At 36.6% G+C, this 23,991-nt stretch overlaps 1 protein-coding gene and 1 non-coding gene across 3 annotated transcripts in view; one reads left to right on the forward strand and one right to left on the reverse strand.

Annotated features, from left to right (window-relative positions):
* Nucleotides 1–23,991, forward strand: part of Ophn1 (oligophrenin 1) — a 374,656-nt gene that overhangs the window by 129,681 nt on the left and 220,984 nt on the right. For both annotated transcript variants that reach the window (XM_046440297.2, XM_046440286.2), the window contains exons 4-5: nucleotides 297–358; nucleotides 9,954–10,025. In XM_046440297.2, the coding sequence (XP_046296253.1) occupies nucleotides 297–358; nucleotides 9,954–10,025 (134 nt within the window). The remainder of the gene's footprint in view (nucleotides 1–296; nucleotides 359–9,953; nucleotides 10,026–23,991) is intronic.
* LOC124090080 (small nucleolar RNA U13) lies at nucleotides 20,482–20,583 on the reverse strand. The gene has a single exon (XR_006850944.1). It is a non-coding gene; the product is annotated as a small nucleolar RNA U13 (small nucleolar RNA).

Consider the following 23,991-nt stretch of genomic DNA (forward strand, 5'->3'; position numbering starts at 1 on the left):
AAAGCTCTACCTCTGAACCTCGCTGCATTGGGAATTAAGCTTCTAAAACATGAGATTTTGGGGGGACATTTCTAGATTGAAATCATAATAGTAGGAGATTGGGGAGAAAAGGAAATAAAATGAGAAGCATTCAATCAGCCTTGGAGACATTCTCCTCGCGATCTTAGATTTTATGCCTTCCTCTACTAGTTGTGTGAAGTTAAGGCACTGATCTCTACTTGTGTAGGACAGATCTCTTCCACTTGTCTACCAAGAACCATGATTAATTTGCTTTGTCTTTTATTCTTTCCTACCAGCTGAATCCTTCAAGGAGTTTGCTGAATTGCTCAATGAAGTAGAAAACGAAAGGATGATGATGGTAGGTCACTTATCTGGAACTGAGATCATGGCTGATATTGGGATATTTTTGTCTTTTTTGGTTGGATTGAGCCTCTGCTATTTCAGGTGCTGTTTAAAGGGTTCTGGGTACTCTTAAAATAATTAATTAATAAATATTGTTATTGTATCTCAAGCTCCCACCCCCAAGAGTTTGGCATTAGGCAGAGGGAAATTAATGTGGAAATTCGATCCCTATTCATTTCAGTGAGAAAAATTTTCAGAGGAACTTAAAGTGAACTTTTGAACATGTTAAATAAAATTACAGTCTTTAGTGTTCTTAATCGAATTTTCTAGTAATCTTTTTCTCTGTTAACAGAAATACTAGCATAAGTTTATTTGTATTTGATTAATGACTCTTTTATTAAAAATCTATGCAGTGATTTTCCTCCCTTTATATTTAAAGACTAATTTTGTAAAACGAATAGACAAAGTCCATTTTTAGAGTACATTAAGTTTTGTGGAAAAATTGAGTGAAAAGTACAGAGAGATCTCATATATCCCCTCATCTCCCCTATTATTAACATCTTGGTAGTGTGGTTCATTTTTAATAATTAATGAATCAATATGGATACAGTATTGTTAACTAAAGACCATGGTTTACTTTTAGGTTTACTCTCTTTATGGCACATCCTATATGTTTGATAAATGTATAATGTCATGGCTCCATATTACCATACAGAATAGTTTCAGAGCCCTAAATATCCCCTGCTTAACCTGTTCACTGCTCCCTTTCTCTTCTGTGACAAAACCCTGGAAAACATTTTTCTTTATTTTTTTTTCTTTTCTCTTTTTCCCTTGGTGGTACTGGGGATGGAGCCCAGAGCCTCATACATGCTCGTTAAGTGCTCTATCACTGAACTACACCCACAACCCATTACTGTGTTTTCACCTTTTCAGAATGTGATGCAGCACGAATTATATAGTAAGTAGCCTTTTCAGATTGGACACTTACAGTTAGGAATATGCATTTAGGGTTGTTTATGTCTTTCAAGGCTTTATAGTTCATTTCTTTTTATGATTAAATAATATTTTATTTATGATATATCATAGTATATTTGCTGATTCACCCTCTCACACATGCCAGGAAGGTGTGCTACCGCTGAACGGCATCTTGGTTGCTTCCATGTTTTGCCCCTTATGAATAAAGTTGCTATGAACATTTAGTGTGTAGGTTTTGTGTAGAAGTAAGTTTTCATCTCTTGTGGGTAAATACTAAGGGATACACATGCAAAATCATATAGCAAGAATATATTTAATATTTTAAGAAACTATAAAATCATCTTCCAAAGTGTATTATTTTGCATTCATACCAGCAATGTTCCCTGTCCTTGTGAGCATTTGGTGTTGTCAGTGTTTCCAACTTTGGCCACTCTAAAACGTATGTGGTGGTATCACAGTGTTTTTAATTTGTAACTTTTTAAAATGTCAAATGATATTGAACATATTTTCATAAGCTTAATTGCTGTCTGTATATGAAATATCTTTTGTCAGTTTTTTAATTGGTAGTTTGTTATTGAGTGTAAGAGTTCTTTGTCCCAATGGCTTAGGAGGCTGAAGCAGGAGGACTGCGAGTTCAAAGCCTTCCCTAAGCAACTCAGGGAAACCCTGTCTCTAGTGGTAGCACACCTTCCTGGCATGTGTGAGGCACTGGAGTCAGTTCTCAGCACTGCATATTAATAAATAAAATAAAGGTCTATCTACAACTAATTTTTTTTTTAAAAAAGGCATTGGGATGTGGCTCAGTGGTTAAGTGCCCCTGAGTTTAATCCATGGTACTAAAAAAAAAAGTTCTTTGTGTATTTTGGATGCCAGTCCTTCATTCAATTTGTGTTTTATTGAAATTTTTCTCCTAATCTGTGGCTTGTCTTTTCATTCTGTGTGTGTGTGTGTGTGTGTGTGTGTTGCTGGGAAATGAACCCAGTCTTTTCATTCTTTTTTAAAATATTTTTTTAGTTGTCAGTGGACCTTTATTATTTAATTTATTTATATGTGGTGCTGAGACTCGAACCCAGTGCCTCACACATGCCAGGCAAGTGCTCTACCACTGAGCTACAGCCCCAGATCTGAGTCTTTTCATTCTTAATAGTGTCTTTTCCATAGCAGAAATTTTTATTTTTTATATTTATTTTTTAGTTATAGGTGGACACAATATCTTTATTTTACATTTATGTGGTACTGAGGATTGAACCTAGTGCCTCATGCATGCTTAGGTGAGCACTCTACCACTGAGCCACAACCCCAGCCCAGAAGTTTTAAATTTTAATGAAGTCCAGCTTATCACTTTTTTTATAGAGCATGCCTTTGGTTTTTATCTAAACACTCATTACAACACCAATGTCATGGGCTGGAGTTGTAGATCAGTAGTAGAGTACTTGCCTAGCACATTCAAGGCTCTGGTTCGATCCTCAGCACCACATTAAAAATAAAAGAAAACTAGAAAACGAGGTCACAGAGTTTTCCTATGCTATCTTCTAGAACTCTTGTACATCTAGGTCTGTAATCCATTTGAGTTAATTGTTAAAGGGTTTAATATATGGGTCTAGGTTCATTTTTCCATGTGGACATCCAGTTGTTTCAGCATCATTTATTAAAATGATGAGAGACTGTCTGTTCTCCATTTAATCACTTTCTCTCCTTTATCAAAGATCAGTTGACTATATTTGTGTGGATCTATATCTATAACCTGTATTTCTGTTGAATATTTGTCTATTTTTCTCCAATAATGCATTGTCTTGATTACTTATATTTATACTAAGTCTCAAAGTAAGGTATAATCTTTATAATCAGTTTGTCCATATCTACAAGATAAGTTGCTGGCATTTTGACAGGGATTTCATTGAATCTATAAATCAAGCTGGGAAGAACCTTGTATCATAAAACTATTGACTCTTGATATTCAGAAACTTGAATTACCTCTCCATTTACTTATAACATGTTTGATTTATATCATCAGAGTTGTGTAGTTTCCTCATACAGATGTTTTACATTTCTTGCTAGATTTGAACCTGAGACTTTCATTTTTTAAAATTAATTTATTTCAATTAGGTATGTATGACAGCAGAATGCATTTTGATTCATTGGACACAATTGCAGCACAGCTCTTCATTTCTCTGGTTGTGCATGATGTAGAGTTGCACCATATGTGCAGTCATACATGTACCTAGGATAATTATGTCCATCTCATTCCACCATACATCCTGCCCCCATTCTCCCTTCCCACATATCATTTCCCTCCCCTTTGCCCAATCAAAGTTCCTCCATTTTTTCCATGCCCCCCCCCCCGTTAGGATCAGCATCCTCTTTTTTTGTTGATTCAAATTATTTTAGCAGTTTAAAAAGTAATCTTTGTGTGGTACTTAGACCGGCAGCACCAGCAGCACCTGGGAAATTGTTAGAAATGCAGGTTCTACTGGGAATTAAATATGGAAATACCAATGTTTATCAGTATTCTTTTTTATTAGGACCATGAGGGTAAGGTGGGAACTCTGTAGAGAATAACAAAGTGATCTACCTTCTGTTTCTCTTGTGGCATAACTTTAATTAACATCTCAGTTTATGAAACTCATTTATTCCAATAATAAGAGTAATTTTTATCAATCATCCATCTTTCTTTTCAACAGAGGGTTCTGACTTTTCAGAATGCTGCTCCCATTTTATCTAGGCTCCTAGAGAAGTAGGTTTGAAAGCAGAATTTTGATGTAGGGAAATTGGAGAATTAGACTCTAATTCTAGCTCGGCCCCTATTGATTACAGACTAATCATTTTGTTTCTGTGTGTCCCCCTTTTCTTATTTGTATAGCGGGAGAAATTCTCCCTACCTTTTATAGTTATTATAAAGTACACAATATGGATATAGTAAATATGTTAGTGTTTGTAAAGGGAAAAACTGTCAATTCTTTAAGCATCATTTTTAGTTATCTTTGGTTATTCTTAAGATTTTCCACATGTGGAAATGTGACTTGAGAAATTTCCTAGCTTAAGAAATTGGCTAAGTGTACTAAGGAGAGACCAATGTGGGTGGTTTCTCTGAAACCTCATAGATGGTCCCCTAGCTGATCCAAACTCTACTAAATATTCTCTTCTCCCCAGAGAGTTTGTGGATGGCTGCCCATGTTGTTTTCAGAGGCATTCAACCCCATTTTCATTCAGATGCCACTAGATGCTCAGCTGTACTACTCTTCAGCTCTTATTGTTTCATGATCTCTTTTATTTATCCAATAACAAAACTCTAAAATATTGAAGGAGAATATTTGTCTTTTGAGATGTTGTTTTTCTCACCCTTCTTGCTGGCTCTTTACCACATGACTGACTCACTTGTTTCTGTCTTTAATTATGTGCACCCTTTTGTTCCCTACATTTTTTCAATCATGTATTGAGTGTTTGCTCCCCATTTCCCACTTAATTCCAAGAATGTTGTGAAGGTTAATAGGAGCCTTTCACACCATGCCAGGAATTCATTGCTTGATGGCACCTTTCCCTTTTCTGAGGACCATGAGTCCTCTACTACAATCTGTATGATATGAGAGGTGTTTAAAAGTTGTGCATCCTTTTTAAATTCAGATTCTAAAATATGACTTGTAATAACAGCAAAGGTTCTATGGCCCTAGAATGTGAAAATGACCAGAGCCTCATTATTTCCATAAATAAATATAAAATGTGGCAGGAATGATGGAGGGAAGAATTGCAGAACATCCCAGCTGTGATCTTCTTCATGGTACTCTGGGGGAGGTTGTATTATCTCAGAGGTGACCTTTTAGTGTCTGTGTGGCAGATTTCCTGTATAAAGAGGAAGCTTTTCTAGGTGCCTTTCTGACTCTGAAGAGGGCCCTGTTGGGAATATGCAAGATCTGTCTTTAAGACTTCTTAAAAAAAAACAAAACTAAAGAATCTCATACTATTTTATTATTTTAAACAGCATAACCTCAATGCCATCTTTCAGTAATTTTTTCTTAACAATCAAAGATTCCTGAGCAATTCTGCTGTACTAGACTGGCTGCTATCTCTATTCTTTTTTTAATTTTTTTTTAGTTGCAGATGGACACAATATTTTTATTTTATTTATTCACTTTTATGTGGTACTGAGGATTGAACCCATTGTACCTCCTGCATCCTAGGCAAGTGCTCTAACACTGAGCCACAACCCCGGCCCCACCATCTCTATTCTTCTAAAGACCTTATCTCATGTAAATGTGGACATATTTGATAGGAAACTGATGAGATAATCTAACATGTTTAGGAAAATAAAATTGTGGTCCTGGGGATTGAACCCATGGCTTCATGCATATAAAGCAAGTGTTCTACCACTGAGCCACATCACCAGCCCAAATTATGTGTTCAGGATGGTACTTCTCATGGTGGATATTCTCCCCTGATACAGCAGTTAAGAATTTTTCTCTCAGAGAGCTCATAAAATGGAGGCAGTGATCAGAAAGTGGATTAAAGACCAGATTTACTTAAAAATGTTTCTTTGAGTAGATGGTAGATTTCTAAGGGTTTTAAGGGTAAAATAGAATGAAGAAGAAGAGCCAAGCTTCAATATGGCCTTGTCTACATCCCTAGCTATACGTTCTGTCAGAAGATAGCATAATAAAAAAATGAGTATAAAAGAGAGGAAAAGGTTTAGAGTGTCTATCTGTGGTGTGGGAAGCTGTGAGTAGAATTACCAATGTGATTGAGAGAAAACTATGGATTCCCATTTCAGTGAATCATCTACTACTTTCTTAGACTGAGCAGGGACCAAACATATCAAAGGAAAGTTGCTTGCATACTTGTTTATGCAAACAGTCCCTCTTGGAACATTAAAAGAAAAACATCAACTGTGCTGTCCTGGGAGTTCCTGAATATGGAAAGGCACAGCTTGGCATCCATACAGAGGCTTGGTATATGCTATTCTTTTCACAAGTGGCATGCTCACTTTTTATTTAAAAGAGTTTCTGAATTTTCCCAGATGGTCACTTTTTACATGATACTTTGTAAAATTGGAAGTGTTTTCTAGTTATCTATTTCAGGGTAATAGCTTATTCTAAAACCCAGTGGCTTAAACTAAAACAATTTAATGAGTTTGTGAGTCAGAGATTCAGACAGGGTCAGTGGGGTGTGTTTTTCCACACAGTTGGATTCACCTTGCAGCTGAGTTGATATGGAGAATCAAAATGGCTTTCCTCATATGTCTGGTACCTTGACAAGGATGGATGGATTTGACTGACACTAGACATTGACCAAAATGTCTACCTTTAACCTCTCCAGCTATTAGTCTCAGGGTACTTCAACTTCTTACATACACTGTCAGGGCTCTCAAAGAGTATTCCTAGAGAACTAGGTGGATACTGATGGCCTTTTATGACCTAGCCTCAGAATCACCTAGTGTCACTTTTAATTTAATCTTTTGTTTCAAAACAGTTACAAGTCAGCTCATATGCAAGGTAAAAGGGACTAAGACTTCATTGTTCAATAGGAAGTGTGTCAAAGAATTTGTTTCAATTTGATTCATGCCTGTAATACCAGTGGCTCAGGAGGCTGAGGCAGGAGGATCATAAATTCAAAGCCAGCCTCAGCAACTTAGCAAGGCCCTAAGCAACTCAGCGAGACCCTGCCCCTAAATAAAATATACAAAAGGGGCTGGAGATATGGTTCAGTGGTTAAGTGCTCCTGGTTCAATCCCTGGTACCAAAAATCAAACAAACAAATAGAAATTTTGGCCATTTAAGATTTCTATATTAGTAAATAGGAAAAAAATGACTTTCTACTCTATGACAATGATGACTGAAATTGTTGTCACGTGGGTACAAAAATTGATAGTATATCATCCATAGTCCTGGGAACTGTAAAATATGTTGGGTATGATGTCTGGACTAGTACTTTTAGTGCAAGGATTCTTGTTTTCAATCAAGGAGAGAAGGAGAATCACTGATGTTTTTCTTTACATTTTGGGGGGAGGTACAAGGGATTGAACTCGGGGGCACTAGACCACTGAGCCACATCCCAGCACTATTTTGTATTTTATTTAGAAACAGGGTCTCACTGAGTTGCTTAGCATCTCTCTTTTGCTGAGGCTGGTTTAAACTCACGATCCTCCTGCCTCAGCCTCCAGAGCTGCTGGGATTACAGGCGTGTGCCACCATGCCCAGTGGATGTTTTTCTTTTTGATGCCAGAACTGGCAGCATAAGTTTGATTGGATCAGAAATCAGTGTGAAACTTTGTGAGAAAAAGGGACCTCTATAGAAAAACCTTTACAGAGGAGTCTTACAGGTGTGTATTTGTGAACTTTCCTGCCTTTCTCTAATGGACACACTTAGGGCTATAGGTAATGTCAAACTGGGAGGTAGATTATATTATGATTAGGATCAAATGGAGCCTGAAAAACAGTTTCATAGAAGATGAGAAGAGATGTGATGAAAATGAGAAAGTTTCCTTGAACAGATTTAAAAAAAAATGTGGCATATGGAACATTACTCAGTGATAAAAAAGAATAGAATCATGGCATTTGCAAGTAAATGGATGGAGTTGGAGAAGATAATGCTAAGTGAAGTTAGCCAATCCCCCTCCCCCCCCAAAAAAAAAACAAATGCCAATGTTTTCTCTGATATAAGGAGGTTGACTCATAGTGGGGTAGGGAGGGGGAGCATGGGAGGAATAGATGAATTCTAGATAGGGAAGGGGATGGGAGGGGAAGGGAGGGGGCAGGGGTTTAGCATAGATGGTGAAATGTGATGGACATCATTATCCAAAGTACATGTATGAAGACATGAATTGTTGTGAACATACTTTATATACAACCAGAGATATGAAAAATTGTGCTCTATATGTGTAATAAGAATTGTAATGCATTCCACTGTCATGTATTTAAAAAATAAAAGCAATTAAAAAATAAAAAAATAAAAAAAAATTTAAAAGTGGCTTGTATTTGTGAGAGTCAGCAAGGGTAGGGAAGGGGTATGTGATTTTATAAATCTAGGCTTCTGGCACACAAGTGTTTTTAGAAAGTCAACCATAGAAACATGGGTGATTAGGAAACAAAAACTTTCTTGCCTTAAGGCAAAGACTTTGTTCTTGTTTAATTTTATATTTGCTGGGTATTAATCCAATTTCTCTCACTGCAACAAAATATCTGAGAAAATCCACTGAGAGGAGGAAAGATTTATCTTGGCTCATGGATTTGCTGATCAAACCCCGGCTGTCATTACTGTTTCTGGGCTTGCAGTAAGGCAGGGCGTGATAGCATAAGGGTGTGTTGAAGCAAAGCTTCTTACCTTATGGCAGCCAAAAGCACAGAGAGAAAGAATGGAAAGCGACAATGACAAAATAAAACCTTGAAACATATGCCCCCACCCCACTATTCCTCCAATTAGAGCCCACCTCCTATTGCTTCCACCATTTCCCAACAGCACCAGAAACTGTGACCCAAGCCTTTACCACATGACTTGTGAGGGACAGTTAAGATCTAAACTGTAACACTAGGTGTTGCCAGTAGTCCTGGAGGGTACTTTTAGAAGCTGTGGTAGATCAAGATATCAGGGATCACCAGGTTATTCTCATATAAAGATTAACATTGTTTGTTAGGAAGTTTCCCCATTTAGGTTATCCTAAGCATATAACAGGCCCAAAGTACCTGCAGCATATGGATAAAATATATACTTTGCCCTGACTTTCCATGCATTTTGGTGGTAGGCTAAAAATTTCTTCTTACTTTGAGAACTAGTCAAAACTAACTTTCTATTCTGTTTTCTATGTTCATGTGTGTTTGTGTGTGTGTGTGTGTGTATCTGTGTGTGTGTATGTGGTGATAGGTATAAAACCCAGGGCATTAATGCAATGGGTCCCAAAAGCCAGTCCTTGAGAAAACAAACCTCACTTGTTGCCTTGGACAGATGCTATCTGCCAAGAGATTTCTATGAACAAAAGGGTTTGTATATCTTTATTTGCTCACAGAACAATTACTTCTCTCTGGATTGGATGATTTAAAATCTCCAGAAACTATTAGTGCTACTATTTGTAGAATTTTAACAAGCCATTCCTATCAGCTTCTGTGCATGTTTATTTATGTAATATGAAGACCAGGTCCAATATTCTCTGATGCTGACATATGCCCCAAGTTCTGAAGGAAACACTCTGGTTTTATGACATACCAGCTTAGGACTGGAAATGATTTATTCTAATGCTATTGCTTCTAACTCATTTGTCTCTCATGAAATGGTTTTCACATGGTGTGATTGGCTTTCCATTTATTTCCATTGTTTTTTCTCTTTTCCACCTATACATCAGGCTCCCTGTGTCTGCTGCTGGGCATGTGGACATGAGTCTAGCTATTTATTCATTAAAAACTCAGGTTAGATTACTGTTAAAGTTACAGAGAAATGTCCCTAATGTTCTTTCTCTCAGCTCTTCCCAAAGCATTTGATTTTCAGGGAAAATGTAGAAACAGAATAACAAGACTCAACAAACCAGCAAACTAGTTGACATTTTGTAGGATGATGTATTGACACGAAAATGCCCTAGCAACAAGGAATCTTGTATCTGAAACTTGATAATCTAAAACTTGTTTTGTGCTTTCTCTCTCTCTCTCTCTCTTTTTTAGGTACAAAATGCTAGCGATTTGCTGATCAAACCCCTGGAAAATTTCCGGAAGGAGCAAATAGGTTTCACAAAGGTACATTTTCTCCATATTTGTAAGATATTTTTTAAAGTGATTGAGTTGTTGTTTGAGCTACCACTCTTCACTCTACAATGGTATGATGATACATTTTATGTATCAAAATATGAGGCCACAGGATGCCCAAGTAGCTGGTTAAACACCAATGGCCAGAAGAGATTAGCATTTCAATCCCTGACCCTGTTCTTAGTAAAGAGGATTTGCCTAACGATTCAGGGCTTGAATATAGAACAAAAAGGTAGAGAATGTTTGAAATAACTCTGCCTGATTGCATAACCAGAGGTGTTGATTTTCTCAAGACACCATATCACATAGTTCAATACTGTATAATAAATCTCCTGGGTTGGTTGATCAATATTTCTTTCTTTTTTTTTCTTTCTTTGTGTATAATTTTATTTCTGTTTCTCTGAAGAGCACAGACTAATAAATACGTACCAAGAAATGAGGTGCTGCTATATCAAATAGCCATTTATCATTTAATAATATGGATGTATTCTGAGAAATAAATCATTAGATGGCTTTGTCATTGTGAAAATACCATAGAATGTACTGACACAGACCTAGATGATACAGGTCAATCATTCAACATTAGTACTTTGTGCAATCAAGAGATATAGTAAATATAAGTTGTACAAGGTTGCTGACAGCATAACATGGTATACTGTTTTATAGTAAATTTCTTTAATCAACAGAGTATATTCCAAAGATAAAAAGTATATTAGAGGACTGGGGTTATGGCTCAGTGGTAGAGCGCTCACCTAGCATGTGAGAGGCTCTGGGTTTGATCCTCAGCACCACATAAAAATAATTAAATAAAATTAAGGTATAAAAATGTATATCATAGTAAGTGCATACAATAAACAGGCATTATTATCAAGTATTAGGTCTCTAGTTTAATTCCTAGGTCCTTGATTCGCTTTGAGTTTTGTGCATGGTGAGAGATAAAGTTTAATTTCATTTTGTTACATGTGGATTTCCAGTTTTCCCAGCACCATTTGTTGAAGAGGCTATCTTTTCTCTAATATATGTTTTTGGCACCGTTGTCTGAGATAACTGTAATTATGTGGGTTTGTCTCTGTGTCCTCTTTTCTGTGCCATTGGTCTACAGGTCTATTTTGGTGCTAATACCATGCTGTTTGTGTTACTATTGCTCTGTAGTATAGTTTAAGGTTTGATAAAGTAATGCCACCAGCTCAACTCTTCCTGATAATGATTTCTTTGGCTATTCTGGGTCTCTTATTTTTCCAGATTAATTTCATGACTGCTTTTTCAGTTTCTATAAGGAATTTCATTGGGATTTTGATTGGGATTGCATTGAATCTATATAGTGCTTTTAGTAGTATGGTCACTTTGGCAATATTAATTCTGCCTATCGAAGAATAAGTTAGATCTTTCCATCTTCTAAGGTCTTCTTTAATTTCACTCTTTAGCATTCTGTAGTTTTCATTGTAGAGGTATTTCACCTCTTTCATTAAATTGATTCCCAAGTATTTTATTTTTTTGAGGCTATTGTAAATGGGGTAGTTTTCTTATTTTCTCTTTCTGAGGATTTGTCACTGATGTAAAAAGGCATTTGCCTTTGATTTGCGGGTGTTGATTTTATATCCTGCTACTTTGCTGAATTCATTTATTAGTTCTAGAAGATTTCTGGTGGAATTTTTTTTTGGATCTTCTAGGTATAGAATCATATCATCAGCAAATAGTGATAATTTGAGTTCTTCTTTTCCTATCTATATCTCTTTAATTTCTTTTGTCTAATTGCTCTGGCTAGAGTTTCAAGAACTATGTTAAATAGAAGTGTTCCAGTTTTTAGAGGGAATGCTTTCAGTTGATCTCCATTTAGAATGATGTTGGCCTGGGGCTTAGCATAAATAGCTTTTACAATGCTGAGATATGTTCCTAATATACCTAGTTTTTCTAGTGTTTTGAACATGAGTGGGTGCTATATTTTGTCAAATGTTTTTTCTGCATCTATTGAGAGAATCATGATTTTTATCTTTGAGTATATCAATGTGATGAATTACATCTATTGATTTCTGTATATTGAACCAACCTTGCATCCCTGGGATGAACCCTATTTGATCATGGTGCACTATCTTTTTGATTTGTTTTTGTATTTGATTTGCCAGAATTTCATTGAGAATTTTTGCATCTATATTCAATACAGATATTGGTCTGAAGTTTTCTTTCTTAGATGTGTCTTTTTCTGTTTTGGAATTATGGTAATATTGGTCTCATAGGATGTGTTGGCAATTCTGATTATAAAGTGGCAAAGACTTGAATTATATTTATGTTCTAGTGTTTTAAGGATGGCAGGACTTGTGTGCAATGAAATTTGATATTTAGCTGAGGATATTTCTAAGCATACTGTTGAAGGAGCAGCTTATTTCTTCTTTCCTGCTTATAGTAAAATGCAAGAAGAGAGAAATTGAAGAAGGAAGTCTTAAGCAACAGTGAACCAGAAGTTAAAGTGTTGGAAAATTCTCTATTTATATTGCAAAGAATGAGAAAGCAGGTTCTGAAGAAAGCATGAATAATGTGGCTGAATGACCATTTGATATATTTATTTTGAGTATAAACCCAGGATCTAATCAGTAATCCAAAGGAAAGCCTACATGGAGATAGGATTATACCAGCAGAATCACTGCCAGGTGGGACTAAAGGAAACAGACAACAGGATGAATGAAGTATCTGAACATGAGCTCTTCTTCAAGAAAAGTGAAAGGACGCATAGGTAATTCAGAAACCATCAGGGTTGCCACACCCATCATAGGCCCTGGGGGCAGATCTAGTTCCTTCTCTGTTGCAAAGGGTAATGTTGCCTTTCTAATATTGAAGACTGTGATACTGATGCACACTGACTCAAGGAAGGGACCACTGCAGAAAGCAATGTGGCAGCCCCCTTTCTACTGTCCACAGTGTCATTGACAGTTTCCCACCTGGATAAAGGGGTGTAACCTACCTGAAGATGTGTAAAGGTGACATTGCCATCCTAGTGGGCCTGGACACCAGAGCATCAAGGCAGAGAGCCTCAAGATGTCATTTAGTTTGTCTTGTTAGGTTTTGGTCTTGCTTGGAACCCATCACTCCTTCCTTATTTTATCTTTCCCCCTTTCAGAATGGGAATGGCTTCCCCATCCTGTCTTTTTTTTCTTGGAAGTACATTATTTGTTTGGTATCACAGGTTCATAGCTGGGGAGGAATTCTGCCTTAAGGTGAATGTATCTTCAAGATCACCCATATCTGATTCAGATATTTAAATGAGACTTTGAGCTTTAGATTTTAGAATGAAAGAGTTAAGACTTCATGGCTTGTCAGTATGAAATGATTATATTTTAATGTGAGAAGAACATGAATTTGGGGCTGGGGTTGTGGCTCAGTGGTAGAGCGCTCGACTAGCAGTGCGAGGCCCTGGGTTTGATCCTCAGCACCACATAAAAATAAATAAACAAAATAAAGGTATTGTGTACAACTAAAAAATAAATATTTTTTAAAAAAGAAGAATAACATGAATTTTGGGGGCAGTAGGTAGAATGTTTGAATTGAATATTTGTTCACCACAAATTCATATTTTCATATCCTATCCCCCAAAGTGGTTGTTATCAGGAGATAGGGCCTTTGGGAGATAATTGGGTTGTGCTGGTATAGCCCTCAGACATGATATTAGTGCCTTTAAAAGAAGAAGCATGAGAGAAGTGATTTGTCTCTAGGCCACTTGAGGACACAATTAGATGATGGCCATTTGTGACTAGGAAGAGGGTCTTCACCCATCATCATTCTTTTGATGCCTTGAACTTGGATTCTCTTGCCTCCAAAACTGTGAGAAATAAATTTTGTTATTTACCACCCAGTCTATGGTGTTCTATTATAGTAGCTCAAACTGACCAAGACAAAGAGTGAGGGAGGTTAGTCTCTATAAGAAAAATAATTATCATAAAACATGGGAAGGCTGGGTGTGGTGGGGCATACCTGTAATCCTAGTGGCTTGGGAGATGGAGGCAGGAAGATTGAAAATTCAAAGCCAGTCTTAGCAACTTTGCGAGAACCTAAGAAATTTAGCAAGACCCTGTCTCTAAATAAAACATCAAAAGGACTGGAAATGTGGCTCAGTGGTTAAGCAACACTGGTTCAATCCCTAGTACCAAAACAAAACAAAACAAAGCAAAAACATGATAAAATATGGAATTGGCTCCTGGCTGTGTGGCCAGGTAGCTCTGTAACTATGGATAAGTCACTTTTCTTTTCAGAATTTCACTTGCTCCATCTGGAAAACAGGGAGCTTGATAATAATAGCTATCATTTACTTATTATCTGTTTTGTACCTAGCTCTGGGCTAGGTGCTTTACCTTCATTGTCTAATCACAACAACCCTATGAGCTTCTAGTGTTATTCCATATTTCACAGGTGCAATAACTAAGGTATGTTCAAGATCAATAACACAACCAAAAATATGTAATTGTGAAAGTGGTCTATATTTATATCTGAGGGTGTTCTTAGCTTCTGTTCCCATATTCTTTCATTTAGTCTAGGTTTTCTAGTTCTGTGCTGTTAGTTTTGATACTCAATAGCTATTTAAAATTAATAACTCAGTTCCTCAGTCTTGTTAGACACATTTCAGGTGCTCAATAGTGACATGTGGTGGTGCTACTGTATTAGGAAGGTCAGATATAGAACATTATTGAAGAAAGTTCTGTTACACAGTCCTCTATCAGATAATCTCAGATTTATTTCAGCTTGTCTATCCTTTGGATCTCTCTGAATCTTTGGTGTCCCATAAAAGGGAATGTATAATTTTAATTTTTAGTCTTTTTAGCTAGGTGCAGGTCTGTTCCCACTGTGTATCTCATATTCACCAAGTTATGTGGTCTTTCCTATGAGGCCTGAAGTATAGCATCTTCACCAGCCCTTTTAAGAGTAAGAATGTACCATCCAGTATGTATTACTTGAAATATCATGACAATCAATTTGGATAAAGAATATGAAAGTATCAAGACCTGAGAATAAAGGGCAATCTACTATATGTACTGCTACTGTCTGATAGCGAGATTGATATGGGCATTATTTGGAATGACTGGAATTCGAGCAAAGTGAGTTCTTTAGATAGTGCAACAATGCTAGATTCCACTAGTTCCAACTGGAGTCCTATTGGGAAAGGACAAAATTGAAGGACAGAAGAACCTTCAAAAATTATAGTAACCACTTGGTAAATAACATTACAGTTGATATATACACTGCATAAAGAGGATGAGGTAGGTCATATGATATATAAACCCTCATGTCTAATTTTTTTCAATTCCTGGATGAGACTAACAAGAGAAGAATAAGGATATGCTGCAGTGGTTAATCTTTTGTCAAAGAGGAGGGAAATTAATTCTGTTGTTTTTTTGTATGTCCAAGGCCTAGGCTGAGGATTTTACATATGCTGTCTTCCTTAATTCTCACAGTGAATCTGTGAGGTAGGTTTTTTTTTTTCAGTTTTTTATTTGTCAATGGACCTTTATTTTATTTATTTATATGTAGTGCTGAGAATTGAACCCAGTGCCTCACACAAGTTAGGCAAGTACTTTGCCACTGAGCTACAACCCCAGCCCCAAGGTAGGGTTTTTAATATCTGTTGTTGCAATGAAAGAAGGCTGAATATTCTCTCTGGTATGTGGATGCTAACCCACCATAAGGCAGGGTGGGGAGGGGAAGAAAAGAAGTTCATTGGCTTAGACAGACAGGAATGGGGGGAAGACAGTGGGGATGGGACTAGGAACAATAGTAGAATGAATCAGACATAACTTTCCTATGCTTATATACACATACATGACAGTGAAACTCCACATTGTGCACAACCACAAGAAAGGGATCCTAATTAGAATAAGTTATACCCCATGTATGTAAATATGTTCATAAATGATATACTGTCATATATATCTAAAAGGAACAAATAAGAACAAAAAAATGAATAAGAAATAAAGATATTCCTAGATAAACAAACCAACACACACACACACACACACACACACACACACAGGAAACTGAAACTCAGAAAAGTTAAATGCCTATCAGTCTATCAGTCTTCTTTTCTACTTCTTTAACAATGAAATCAACCTGTTCATCAACAAAGACTTAACTTGGAGTGAGTCATGTCTCTAGTAGACTATCTAGAATTATTTAAGTAGTGAAGTATCTCAGTAATGAAGTTTAAGACAGAAGAAAGAGCACTTAACTAAGCACCAAGAAATACTGCTTCTAGCCTACTTTTATGTGTTACCAATTTATTGCCTCTTGGTTCAAAATTCACCCTTCCCCACCTTCTTAGTGGTAATGTACAGAATTATTTGAAGCATACCTCTTTTTTTTTTAAATAAAGATCATGTTTTTAAACTTTATCAGTAGAGGATACTGGAGGAACACTGCAGGAGGAAAGGGCTTTCTTGAAGGTTCCAGAAGCTTCATGGTAGCCTAGTGAAGTTGTGGTGACGGCATTGCTGGAGCTCTGTCTCAGCCTGTCACCAATAACGCATGGTATCTCAGTGATGTTGAAGCTTCTGACTGACCTGGCAATAACCTGTTGCAGGCTTCTTTACATGGAAACAGGCTCTTCAAAGACCTTGTGCCCATTCTATCTCCCAGTTTCCCTTTGTGTGCTCCACATATGGCCTGTCTGCTGGCTGAAGTGTTAAAATGGAGTTGTTGCTCCTCTGCTCGGCCTCCATATTGTCTGTTTTTTCCTAGGGGTACCTACTGAGCCAGGCTGTTCCTATGAAGCTTTGCTGAAACCAGGAGTGTTCTTATCCTCTTTGCATACCTACTCAACTGGTTGCTGGTTGTTTGCCTGCCACCTGTGCTCTGCAGAATTTTCACCTTCTTACTTAGTGACTGCAGACTACCAAGCCAAACTGCAAACTTTGGTACTATCCAGTGAGTTAAAGTATACTTTTTCTAATGAAGTCTGAACCACCATTCAAATTTGCCTTCCTTGAATACTTTCCCTTAGCCTTAGGTTCCCATGTAGATTTTCCTTATATTTTATTTTTTTAATTGCATTTAGTTAATTTCTCCTAACACATCCTATATCCTGATTGGGCATAGAGTGGTATATCCAGCACTGCTGCTAGCTCTCTTTGTGCCTTCACTGATAGTGGCAGGTGCATGTTCCAATTGAAACCTCAGCACAGCTCTGGAAGGTAGATGTTATTATCCCCCACTAACAGAGGGCGGTAAGTTCAGTGAGTGTAGTATCTAAGGTCATTCAGCCAGGGAGTGGCAGATTTTGGATTTGAATTCAAAAAGGAGAGAAGGAAGGATAGAATAACAGAATTCTGAGAGCTAATAGATAACACATTCTGAATAAACTCATCCTGTTGTTCACATAGGATTAACCTCTTCAAGTGGCACTGATGCTGGCACCACATAAAATAATAAATGTCTCAGAGGAAATTTGTAGAAGTGTGATGGGACAGGCATTCTTCTCTATTGTGCTCTGTAGGGACATATTTCAGTTGTTGGTCAGGGATGGTTTTGCTGGCTAATGCAAGTCACTCTGTTTACAGGGTCCATTTGCAGGCCAATAAACTCTGTTGTCAGTTCAACTTGAGTGGCTAGGTCCCAGTGGATAGACACTCTGAATAACTAGAATCTCAGAAGGCTATTTTGTAACTGAGTCATTTCATAAAGACAACAGTTCCCATGAACTGTGAGCCAATCCTGTGATGCTTGAGCACCAGCTTCTCTTCTACAGTAACTTCTAAATGGCTGTCAGATGGTTGGCTTCCCAAGCATGGAGTCAGAGCACAGATGAGCTCACAGGTATTATCTCAATCAGAGGCTTTTATGTTCAGGCAGAAACTGTTTGGGTGGGGCTTCTAACTCTTACTTCAGCCAGAGCACTTTCCCTTGGATCTGTTTTATATAGTGGGTTTGGGGGATAACAGTTCTTTTAAAATAGAACTCTGTTGGTCAAAATATATTTGTGAACAACCTTTTTGTGCTGGAATCTGAATTTTTTCTGATTAAATAGGATGTTTCTTTCAACCTATTTATGGCAGTTTGATATTTATGCAATGAGATTGGCATTTTTTTTTCAATTCTAATGTGGTACCTACAATTTTGTCAGATTAATTCCATTAATTTTAAAAAAACACTAATATTTGGGGGGTGCTGGGGCTGGGGCTCAGTGGTAGAGCGTTCACCTAGCATGTGCGAGGTGCTAGGTTCGATCCTCAGCACCACATAAAAATAAATAAATAAAATAAAGATATTGTGTCCAACTACAACTAAAAAATTTTTAAAATTTCTAAGTTTTTGGAAAAAAATGGTGTTTAGTCTTTCTATTCTAAAAATTGAAATTATATTACATACATATACATTTGCATATGATTAAAAATAAAATAGTACTTTTGGATCTATAAAGAAAATCAATAGTCTTCCATCCCTCATTATCCAGAAGCATCCATTTTTAACCATTTTATTTATTCTTCTGTTAGTTGCTTTCATAGTTTATATATATATATATATATATATATATATATATATATATATATATATACACACACACACACACACACACACACACATACATATATATACACACACACATATATATGTATATTTCATTCAGGGTATTAAACTCAGGAGTGCTTTACTATGGAGCTACACCCCCAGCCCTTTTTATCTTAAGACAGGATCTCTCCAAGTTGCTAAAGCTGACCTTGAACTTGTGATCCTCCTGCCTCATCCTCCCAAGATGTTGGGATTATAGTTGTGCCCTACTGCCCCTGGTACCATATTTTATATAACTTTAGAAATTATTTCTTCCTTCTGTGAATATAGATTACTGCCCATACTTCCCTGTTTTTCTTCTCTTCCAGTATTTGTTGATTATAATATAAATTTGATTTTTCTATTGATTACCTCTGTTACTTCAAATGATATACTTAAACCTTTATTTCTTACCCCATCAACTTTTGACTGTAGCTTTATAAGATGATTCTATTAGTATCTTTATGTTCCTTTACCTTCTTTTAGCCCTTGACTTTTGTCAACCATCCCTTTACTTTTCACTATTAGGGCTTAGTAACTTTTCGATTCTAGTCTGGAACCTTAATGAAATCTTCTTGATGGTTACCATTGGGCTCATTTTACAGTGGCAAATCCAGGATTTGATGCTGTTTCTTGGTTACAAGTCCAAAAACTTCAACATATGTTATATTAGGTTAATATACCTGTTAATTTCTGGTGGCTAGGAGAGGTCAAGGATAATCTCCTTCTTTACCTTGTGCTCCTAATTTTTTGGTCTACTAGGCTTAGAATTATTTTTCCACCTAGCCTAGACTCTTTTTTGGTTTGTTCCTTCTCTATATCTCCCTCCTTTCAGGAGTCTCAATATATGGAAAAAACTTTAAAATATTTTTTAGTTGTACATGGACATAATCCCTTTATTTTATTTATTTCTATGTGGTGCTGAGGATCGAAGCCAGTGCCTCACACATGCTCAGCAGACGCTCTACCACTGAGCCACAAACCCAGCCCCCTATGGAGAATTTTTGAGTCTGCCCCCATGTGTACATTTTAGCTATTATTTGATTCGCAGAACCCTTCCTGCCACTGTCTCCTTTCTCAATACCATTCAACTTCCCCCACCCCCCAAGCCAAGAACAAGGAGGACAAACAAGGCTCAGTCTAGCTCTGTTCATAATGAGTCTTTCATTCAGCAGTGTGGAATGCTGGACTGTCCACTAGGGATGGCAGAATAAAAACTCAGTCATCCCCTCTAGACACATGACAGGGAGAGTATTTGTACCCTTTGATTCATATTTTTTGAGTCTTGTCAGAGTTGCCCACAGTATGATGTTTTCAGTTCTTTTTCAAGGATGCCCTTGCCAGAGAGGAACAACCACTGAATTGGGTCTTTGTATGGTTTCTGGTGGGACCAGGGCCAAATTGTCTGAGTCAGACATCTGAGTCTGCATTTAACCCACTTCTTGGAGAGTTGGAGCTGATGTGGAAGCTATGCTATAGTGTGTTCTTACCCAACAGATGGGAGGCAAGAGGGCACTGACAGAAGGACACAGGCTTGTCAGTCTTGTTTCTGTTTCTTTTCCACAAACAGAGATCATAGAAGGAACTTTTTGAAAAGAACCTGCTCTGGAGGTAGATGAGAGTGAAAAAAAAAATATAAAAGGTGGAGCGAGGCACAAACCTGGCAGTCGGATAGATGAAGCCAAAGGTGTTTGTCTTGGCCAGTTTTCCCAAAGGCCATTGCATGCCATGGGATACAGGAGAAGGAAGCAGCAGCAAATGACCCCATTAACAGTTTCTAAGAACTTGAATTTCAGATTTTCCCATGTTTGGATGTCTGTGGATACTTCAGTGCATTCAAAGGGAAAGTCAAGTAGTCAATGTGACTGAGAGCTAAGCTCTATCATAGCAATCTTTGAATGATTTTCTTTTTTTTAATTTTCCATGTTAGGCAGGTAATGTGCCAATGTTGTAACAAAGTTTAGAGGGAGGCATATCTCACACAATAGCGTGAATACCCAATCATCACACTTAAGAACTGAAGGATCTCTTTGAATGATTTTCAAGTCAACAACAAACACTTTACAAGCTTTATAATAATAATTTTTGTTGATTAGTACTTACTGTATGCTATCTTAGTTAAGTAGAATTATCCAAATCTCCAAAATGAGGGTGTCAAGACCCATAATGACCAAATAACTTGTTCAAAGACACATAGACACATAGTTATACTTATTAACAGAAGAAAGCTTCAAGCAGAATTTTAAAATTTATTTTACTTTTTAATTAATTAATTTATTTTTAAAATATTTTTGTAGATAGACACAATATCTTTATTTATTTATTTTTTATGTGGTGCTGAGGATCAAACCCAGTACCTCACACGAGCGAGGCAAATGCTATACAACTGAGCTATAACCCCAGCCCTTAATTTATTTTTTTTATTCCTGAGACTGTGCTCTTTCAAATATACTGAATTCTGAACTCAGCTTTTTGGGACTGCTGTGGGAGGCTGAATAAAGGATTAAAAATAACTATTAACAATTAAGTGGGTGAATTTTGTGAATTAAGTGGGTGGATTCACCAACATTATGGTGAGTTTTCATTACTTTATAGAAATGAGAAAAAATGGAATAGAAGTTGTTTTATCCATCACATGGATGAATCTGGTAAACATGGTTGTGGAAAAAAAAAAACAAAACATCCCAAATGCTTACTTGCTGTAAGACTCAATTTCTATAAAGTTCAAAAATAGGCGAAATTAAGTGATGGTGTTAGAAAGAAGGAAAGTTGTTGCCCCAGATAGGGGTGCTACTGAAAAAAAAATGGGACCAAAGGGGGCTTCTGAAAGTGCTGATTATAATTTCTATTTTGATCTGGGAGCTGATAATATGGGTGTTTTTAGATTAAAAAACTCATTGAGATTTGTGTGGAGTATTTTCAGAGCATGTACTTTTTTAAAAATTAAAAGAATATTAAAAACATCTTCTTGAAGCACATCTTCCACCACAAGTCTAGTGTGTATGTATAAATAAAGAAGCAGTGGCTGAAGGAAACTTTGTGGGTTTATCTTCCTTGTTATCTTCCTGCAGGGCCTTTCTTCTCTGTTATGACTTTCCCTCCTTTTCACCTCATATGTGAATTTCCTTGAGCAATATGCAGTAATGCTTTACATAGGATAGTGGATCAGACTGCAGAATCTGGAGCAAGACTTACCTGTGTTTGCATCTTGGCTCTTCAGCCTACTAGTTGTTGGGTTTTAGGCATGTCACCTAACTTCTCTAGGCCTCGGTTTCCTTTTCTATAATATGGGATACATTGTAGTCCATGCTGAGTGTCCCTAATTGAAGAAACAGAAATCTGAAATGCTTAAAAATTAAAAAAAAATTGAGCACTGTCCTAATTCCACAAATGGAAAATTCGACACTTGACCCCATGGACTGGGTTATAGTCATTATGCAGACATATGAGAAATATCATATAAAATTACCTTCAGTCTATGTGTATAAGGTGTATATGAATAATAAATCAATTTTATACTTAGACTTTGTTCCCATCCCCAAGATATCTTATTATGTATGTGCAAATTTTATTCCAAAATTGAGAATAATCAGCAATCCAAAATACTTCTGATAATAAGTCTCTCAGATAAGAGATTCTCAATCTGTAACAACCTTACAGTGTTGCTGTGAAGATTTAAACGACGTTAATATGCCTAAATGCTTAAAACTGTATCTCACACATAGTTAGCATTATAACAGTGTTAGCTGTTATTGCTTTTCATATTTATAAAAATGGACTGATTCTGTTTGTTTTGTATCTTTCCTTTCTGCACTCTTGTAGTTATGATGTTAATTTAAAAAATATTTATTTTTTAGTTGTAGTTGGACACACTACCTTTATTTTATTTATTTATATGTGGTACTGAGGATCGAACACAGGGCCTCAAATGTACTAGGTGAGCACTCTACCGCTAAGCCACAACCCCAGCCCATGATATTCATTTTTGTTCATATATTTATCATTTTATTTTTGCTGTTGTATAGTATTCCATCATGAGATTATACATACTACATGAAATAAGTACAATTCAGAAAATCAAGGGTCAGATGTTTTCTGTCATATGAAGAAATTACAGAGAAAAGGTAATAAAAAGGGATCATACAAAAATAAAAAGAACAATAGTGTAGAGGAAGGGGATCAAGAGAGAAGGAAGAGGAGAGGGAAAGGGGAGATACTAGGGAATGAAATAGACCTTGATTTCTTTAACCTTGATTCTGTTGATTGATGAGTTGGTTGCTTCCAATTTTTACAATAGGACAAATGTTACTCTTGTGAAAGTGTTTCCCATGTATTCTTATGCATGTTTGAAAGTTTTTCAGGGTATATTCCCAGAAAAGGAAATTCTGTGTTATAGGATCTATGCATCTTTACTAGATTTATTGCCAAATTGATCTTTAAATTGGTTGTACCAATTTATATCATCACTCATCACCAGCAGTTTAAAATAATTATTTTTGTGCTTGACATCTGAGGACAATATATGCTAATTCAGAAAGACCAAGAAAGTTTGGTTCAGTAAATGTTTACTGTATCTCTGTAGATGGAAGAAAGCAAGGTGCACGTGGATGACTGATGTGGTCATATTATTGATAAGATCCTTTTACAGGGTAATTTTCCCCTGAAAAATAGAAAATTGGTCACATTTAACCTGAAGAATGAAGAGTTAAAAGGAAATATCATCCTGATTGTCAGTGATAAAGAATGGACTGTGATCTAGGGAAGGATCACATCTGTTTTCCATTTCCTTTGATGTCCTTCAGTAATGCAGAAAAAAATTGCATCAGAGAACAGACACACCAAATTTTTTTTTTGTCTCTTGTGCAACCAAAGTTAGACTTTTATCTTTCCCTTCTCCTTACCCAGTGTGCTTTCCACTAGAACTGTTTGAAAGCATTTTTGTAATTACATGGGTGATCTTCCTCAAATGAGTTGTGCCCATGTGAGCTTGTAAATATTTCTCATATCAGCTGGCTTTAAAGTCACCTCTGAAGTACTAAGAGAGCCAGGGAATCAAGAGCACAACCCTTTGAATTGGATTGTAATTTTAGGATTCCCAGTTTGAGTAAAAGTTCAAAATGTTCTATATGTGACTTGGCTACTAGAGTAGGTTCTATCCACATGTGGGTACTGCACACTTAAAAAATTTCTAATGTGACCAAGGAACTAAATTTGAAATTTTATTTAATTTTTATAAAGTTAAATCATTGCCTGTGGCTGTTGCCTCTTGTCTAGGTCTAATAAGTATTATAAAATATTTTGTAGATAGAGCATTGACGGGGAACTCACATTTATTCAATGCTAACTATGCATCAGGACCTATATTGTCAAGGCCTATATAATGCCTGTGAAAAAGATAGTATATTTTACAGATGAGCAAAGCAGGGATCAGAGA

This window comes from Marmota monax, unplaced genomic scaffold (assembly GCF_021218885.2).
Source record: "Marmota monax isolate L192 unplaced genomic scaffold, Marmota_monax_Labrador192_F-V1.1 WCK01_AAM20220418_F8-fsc00134, whole genome shotgun sequence".
NCBI classification, from domain to species: Eukaryota; Metazoa; Chordata; class Mammalia; order Rodentia; family Sciuridae; genus Marmota; species Marmota monax.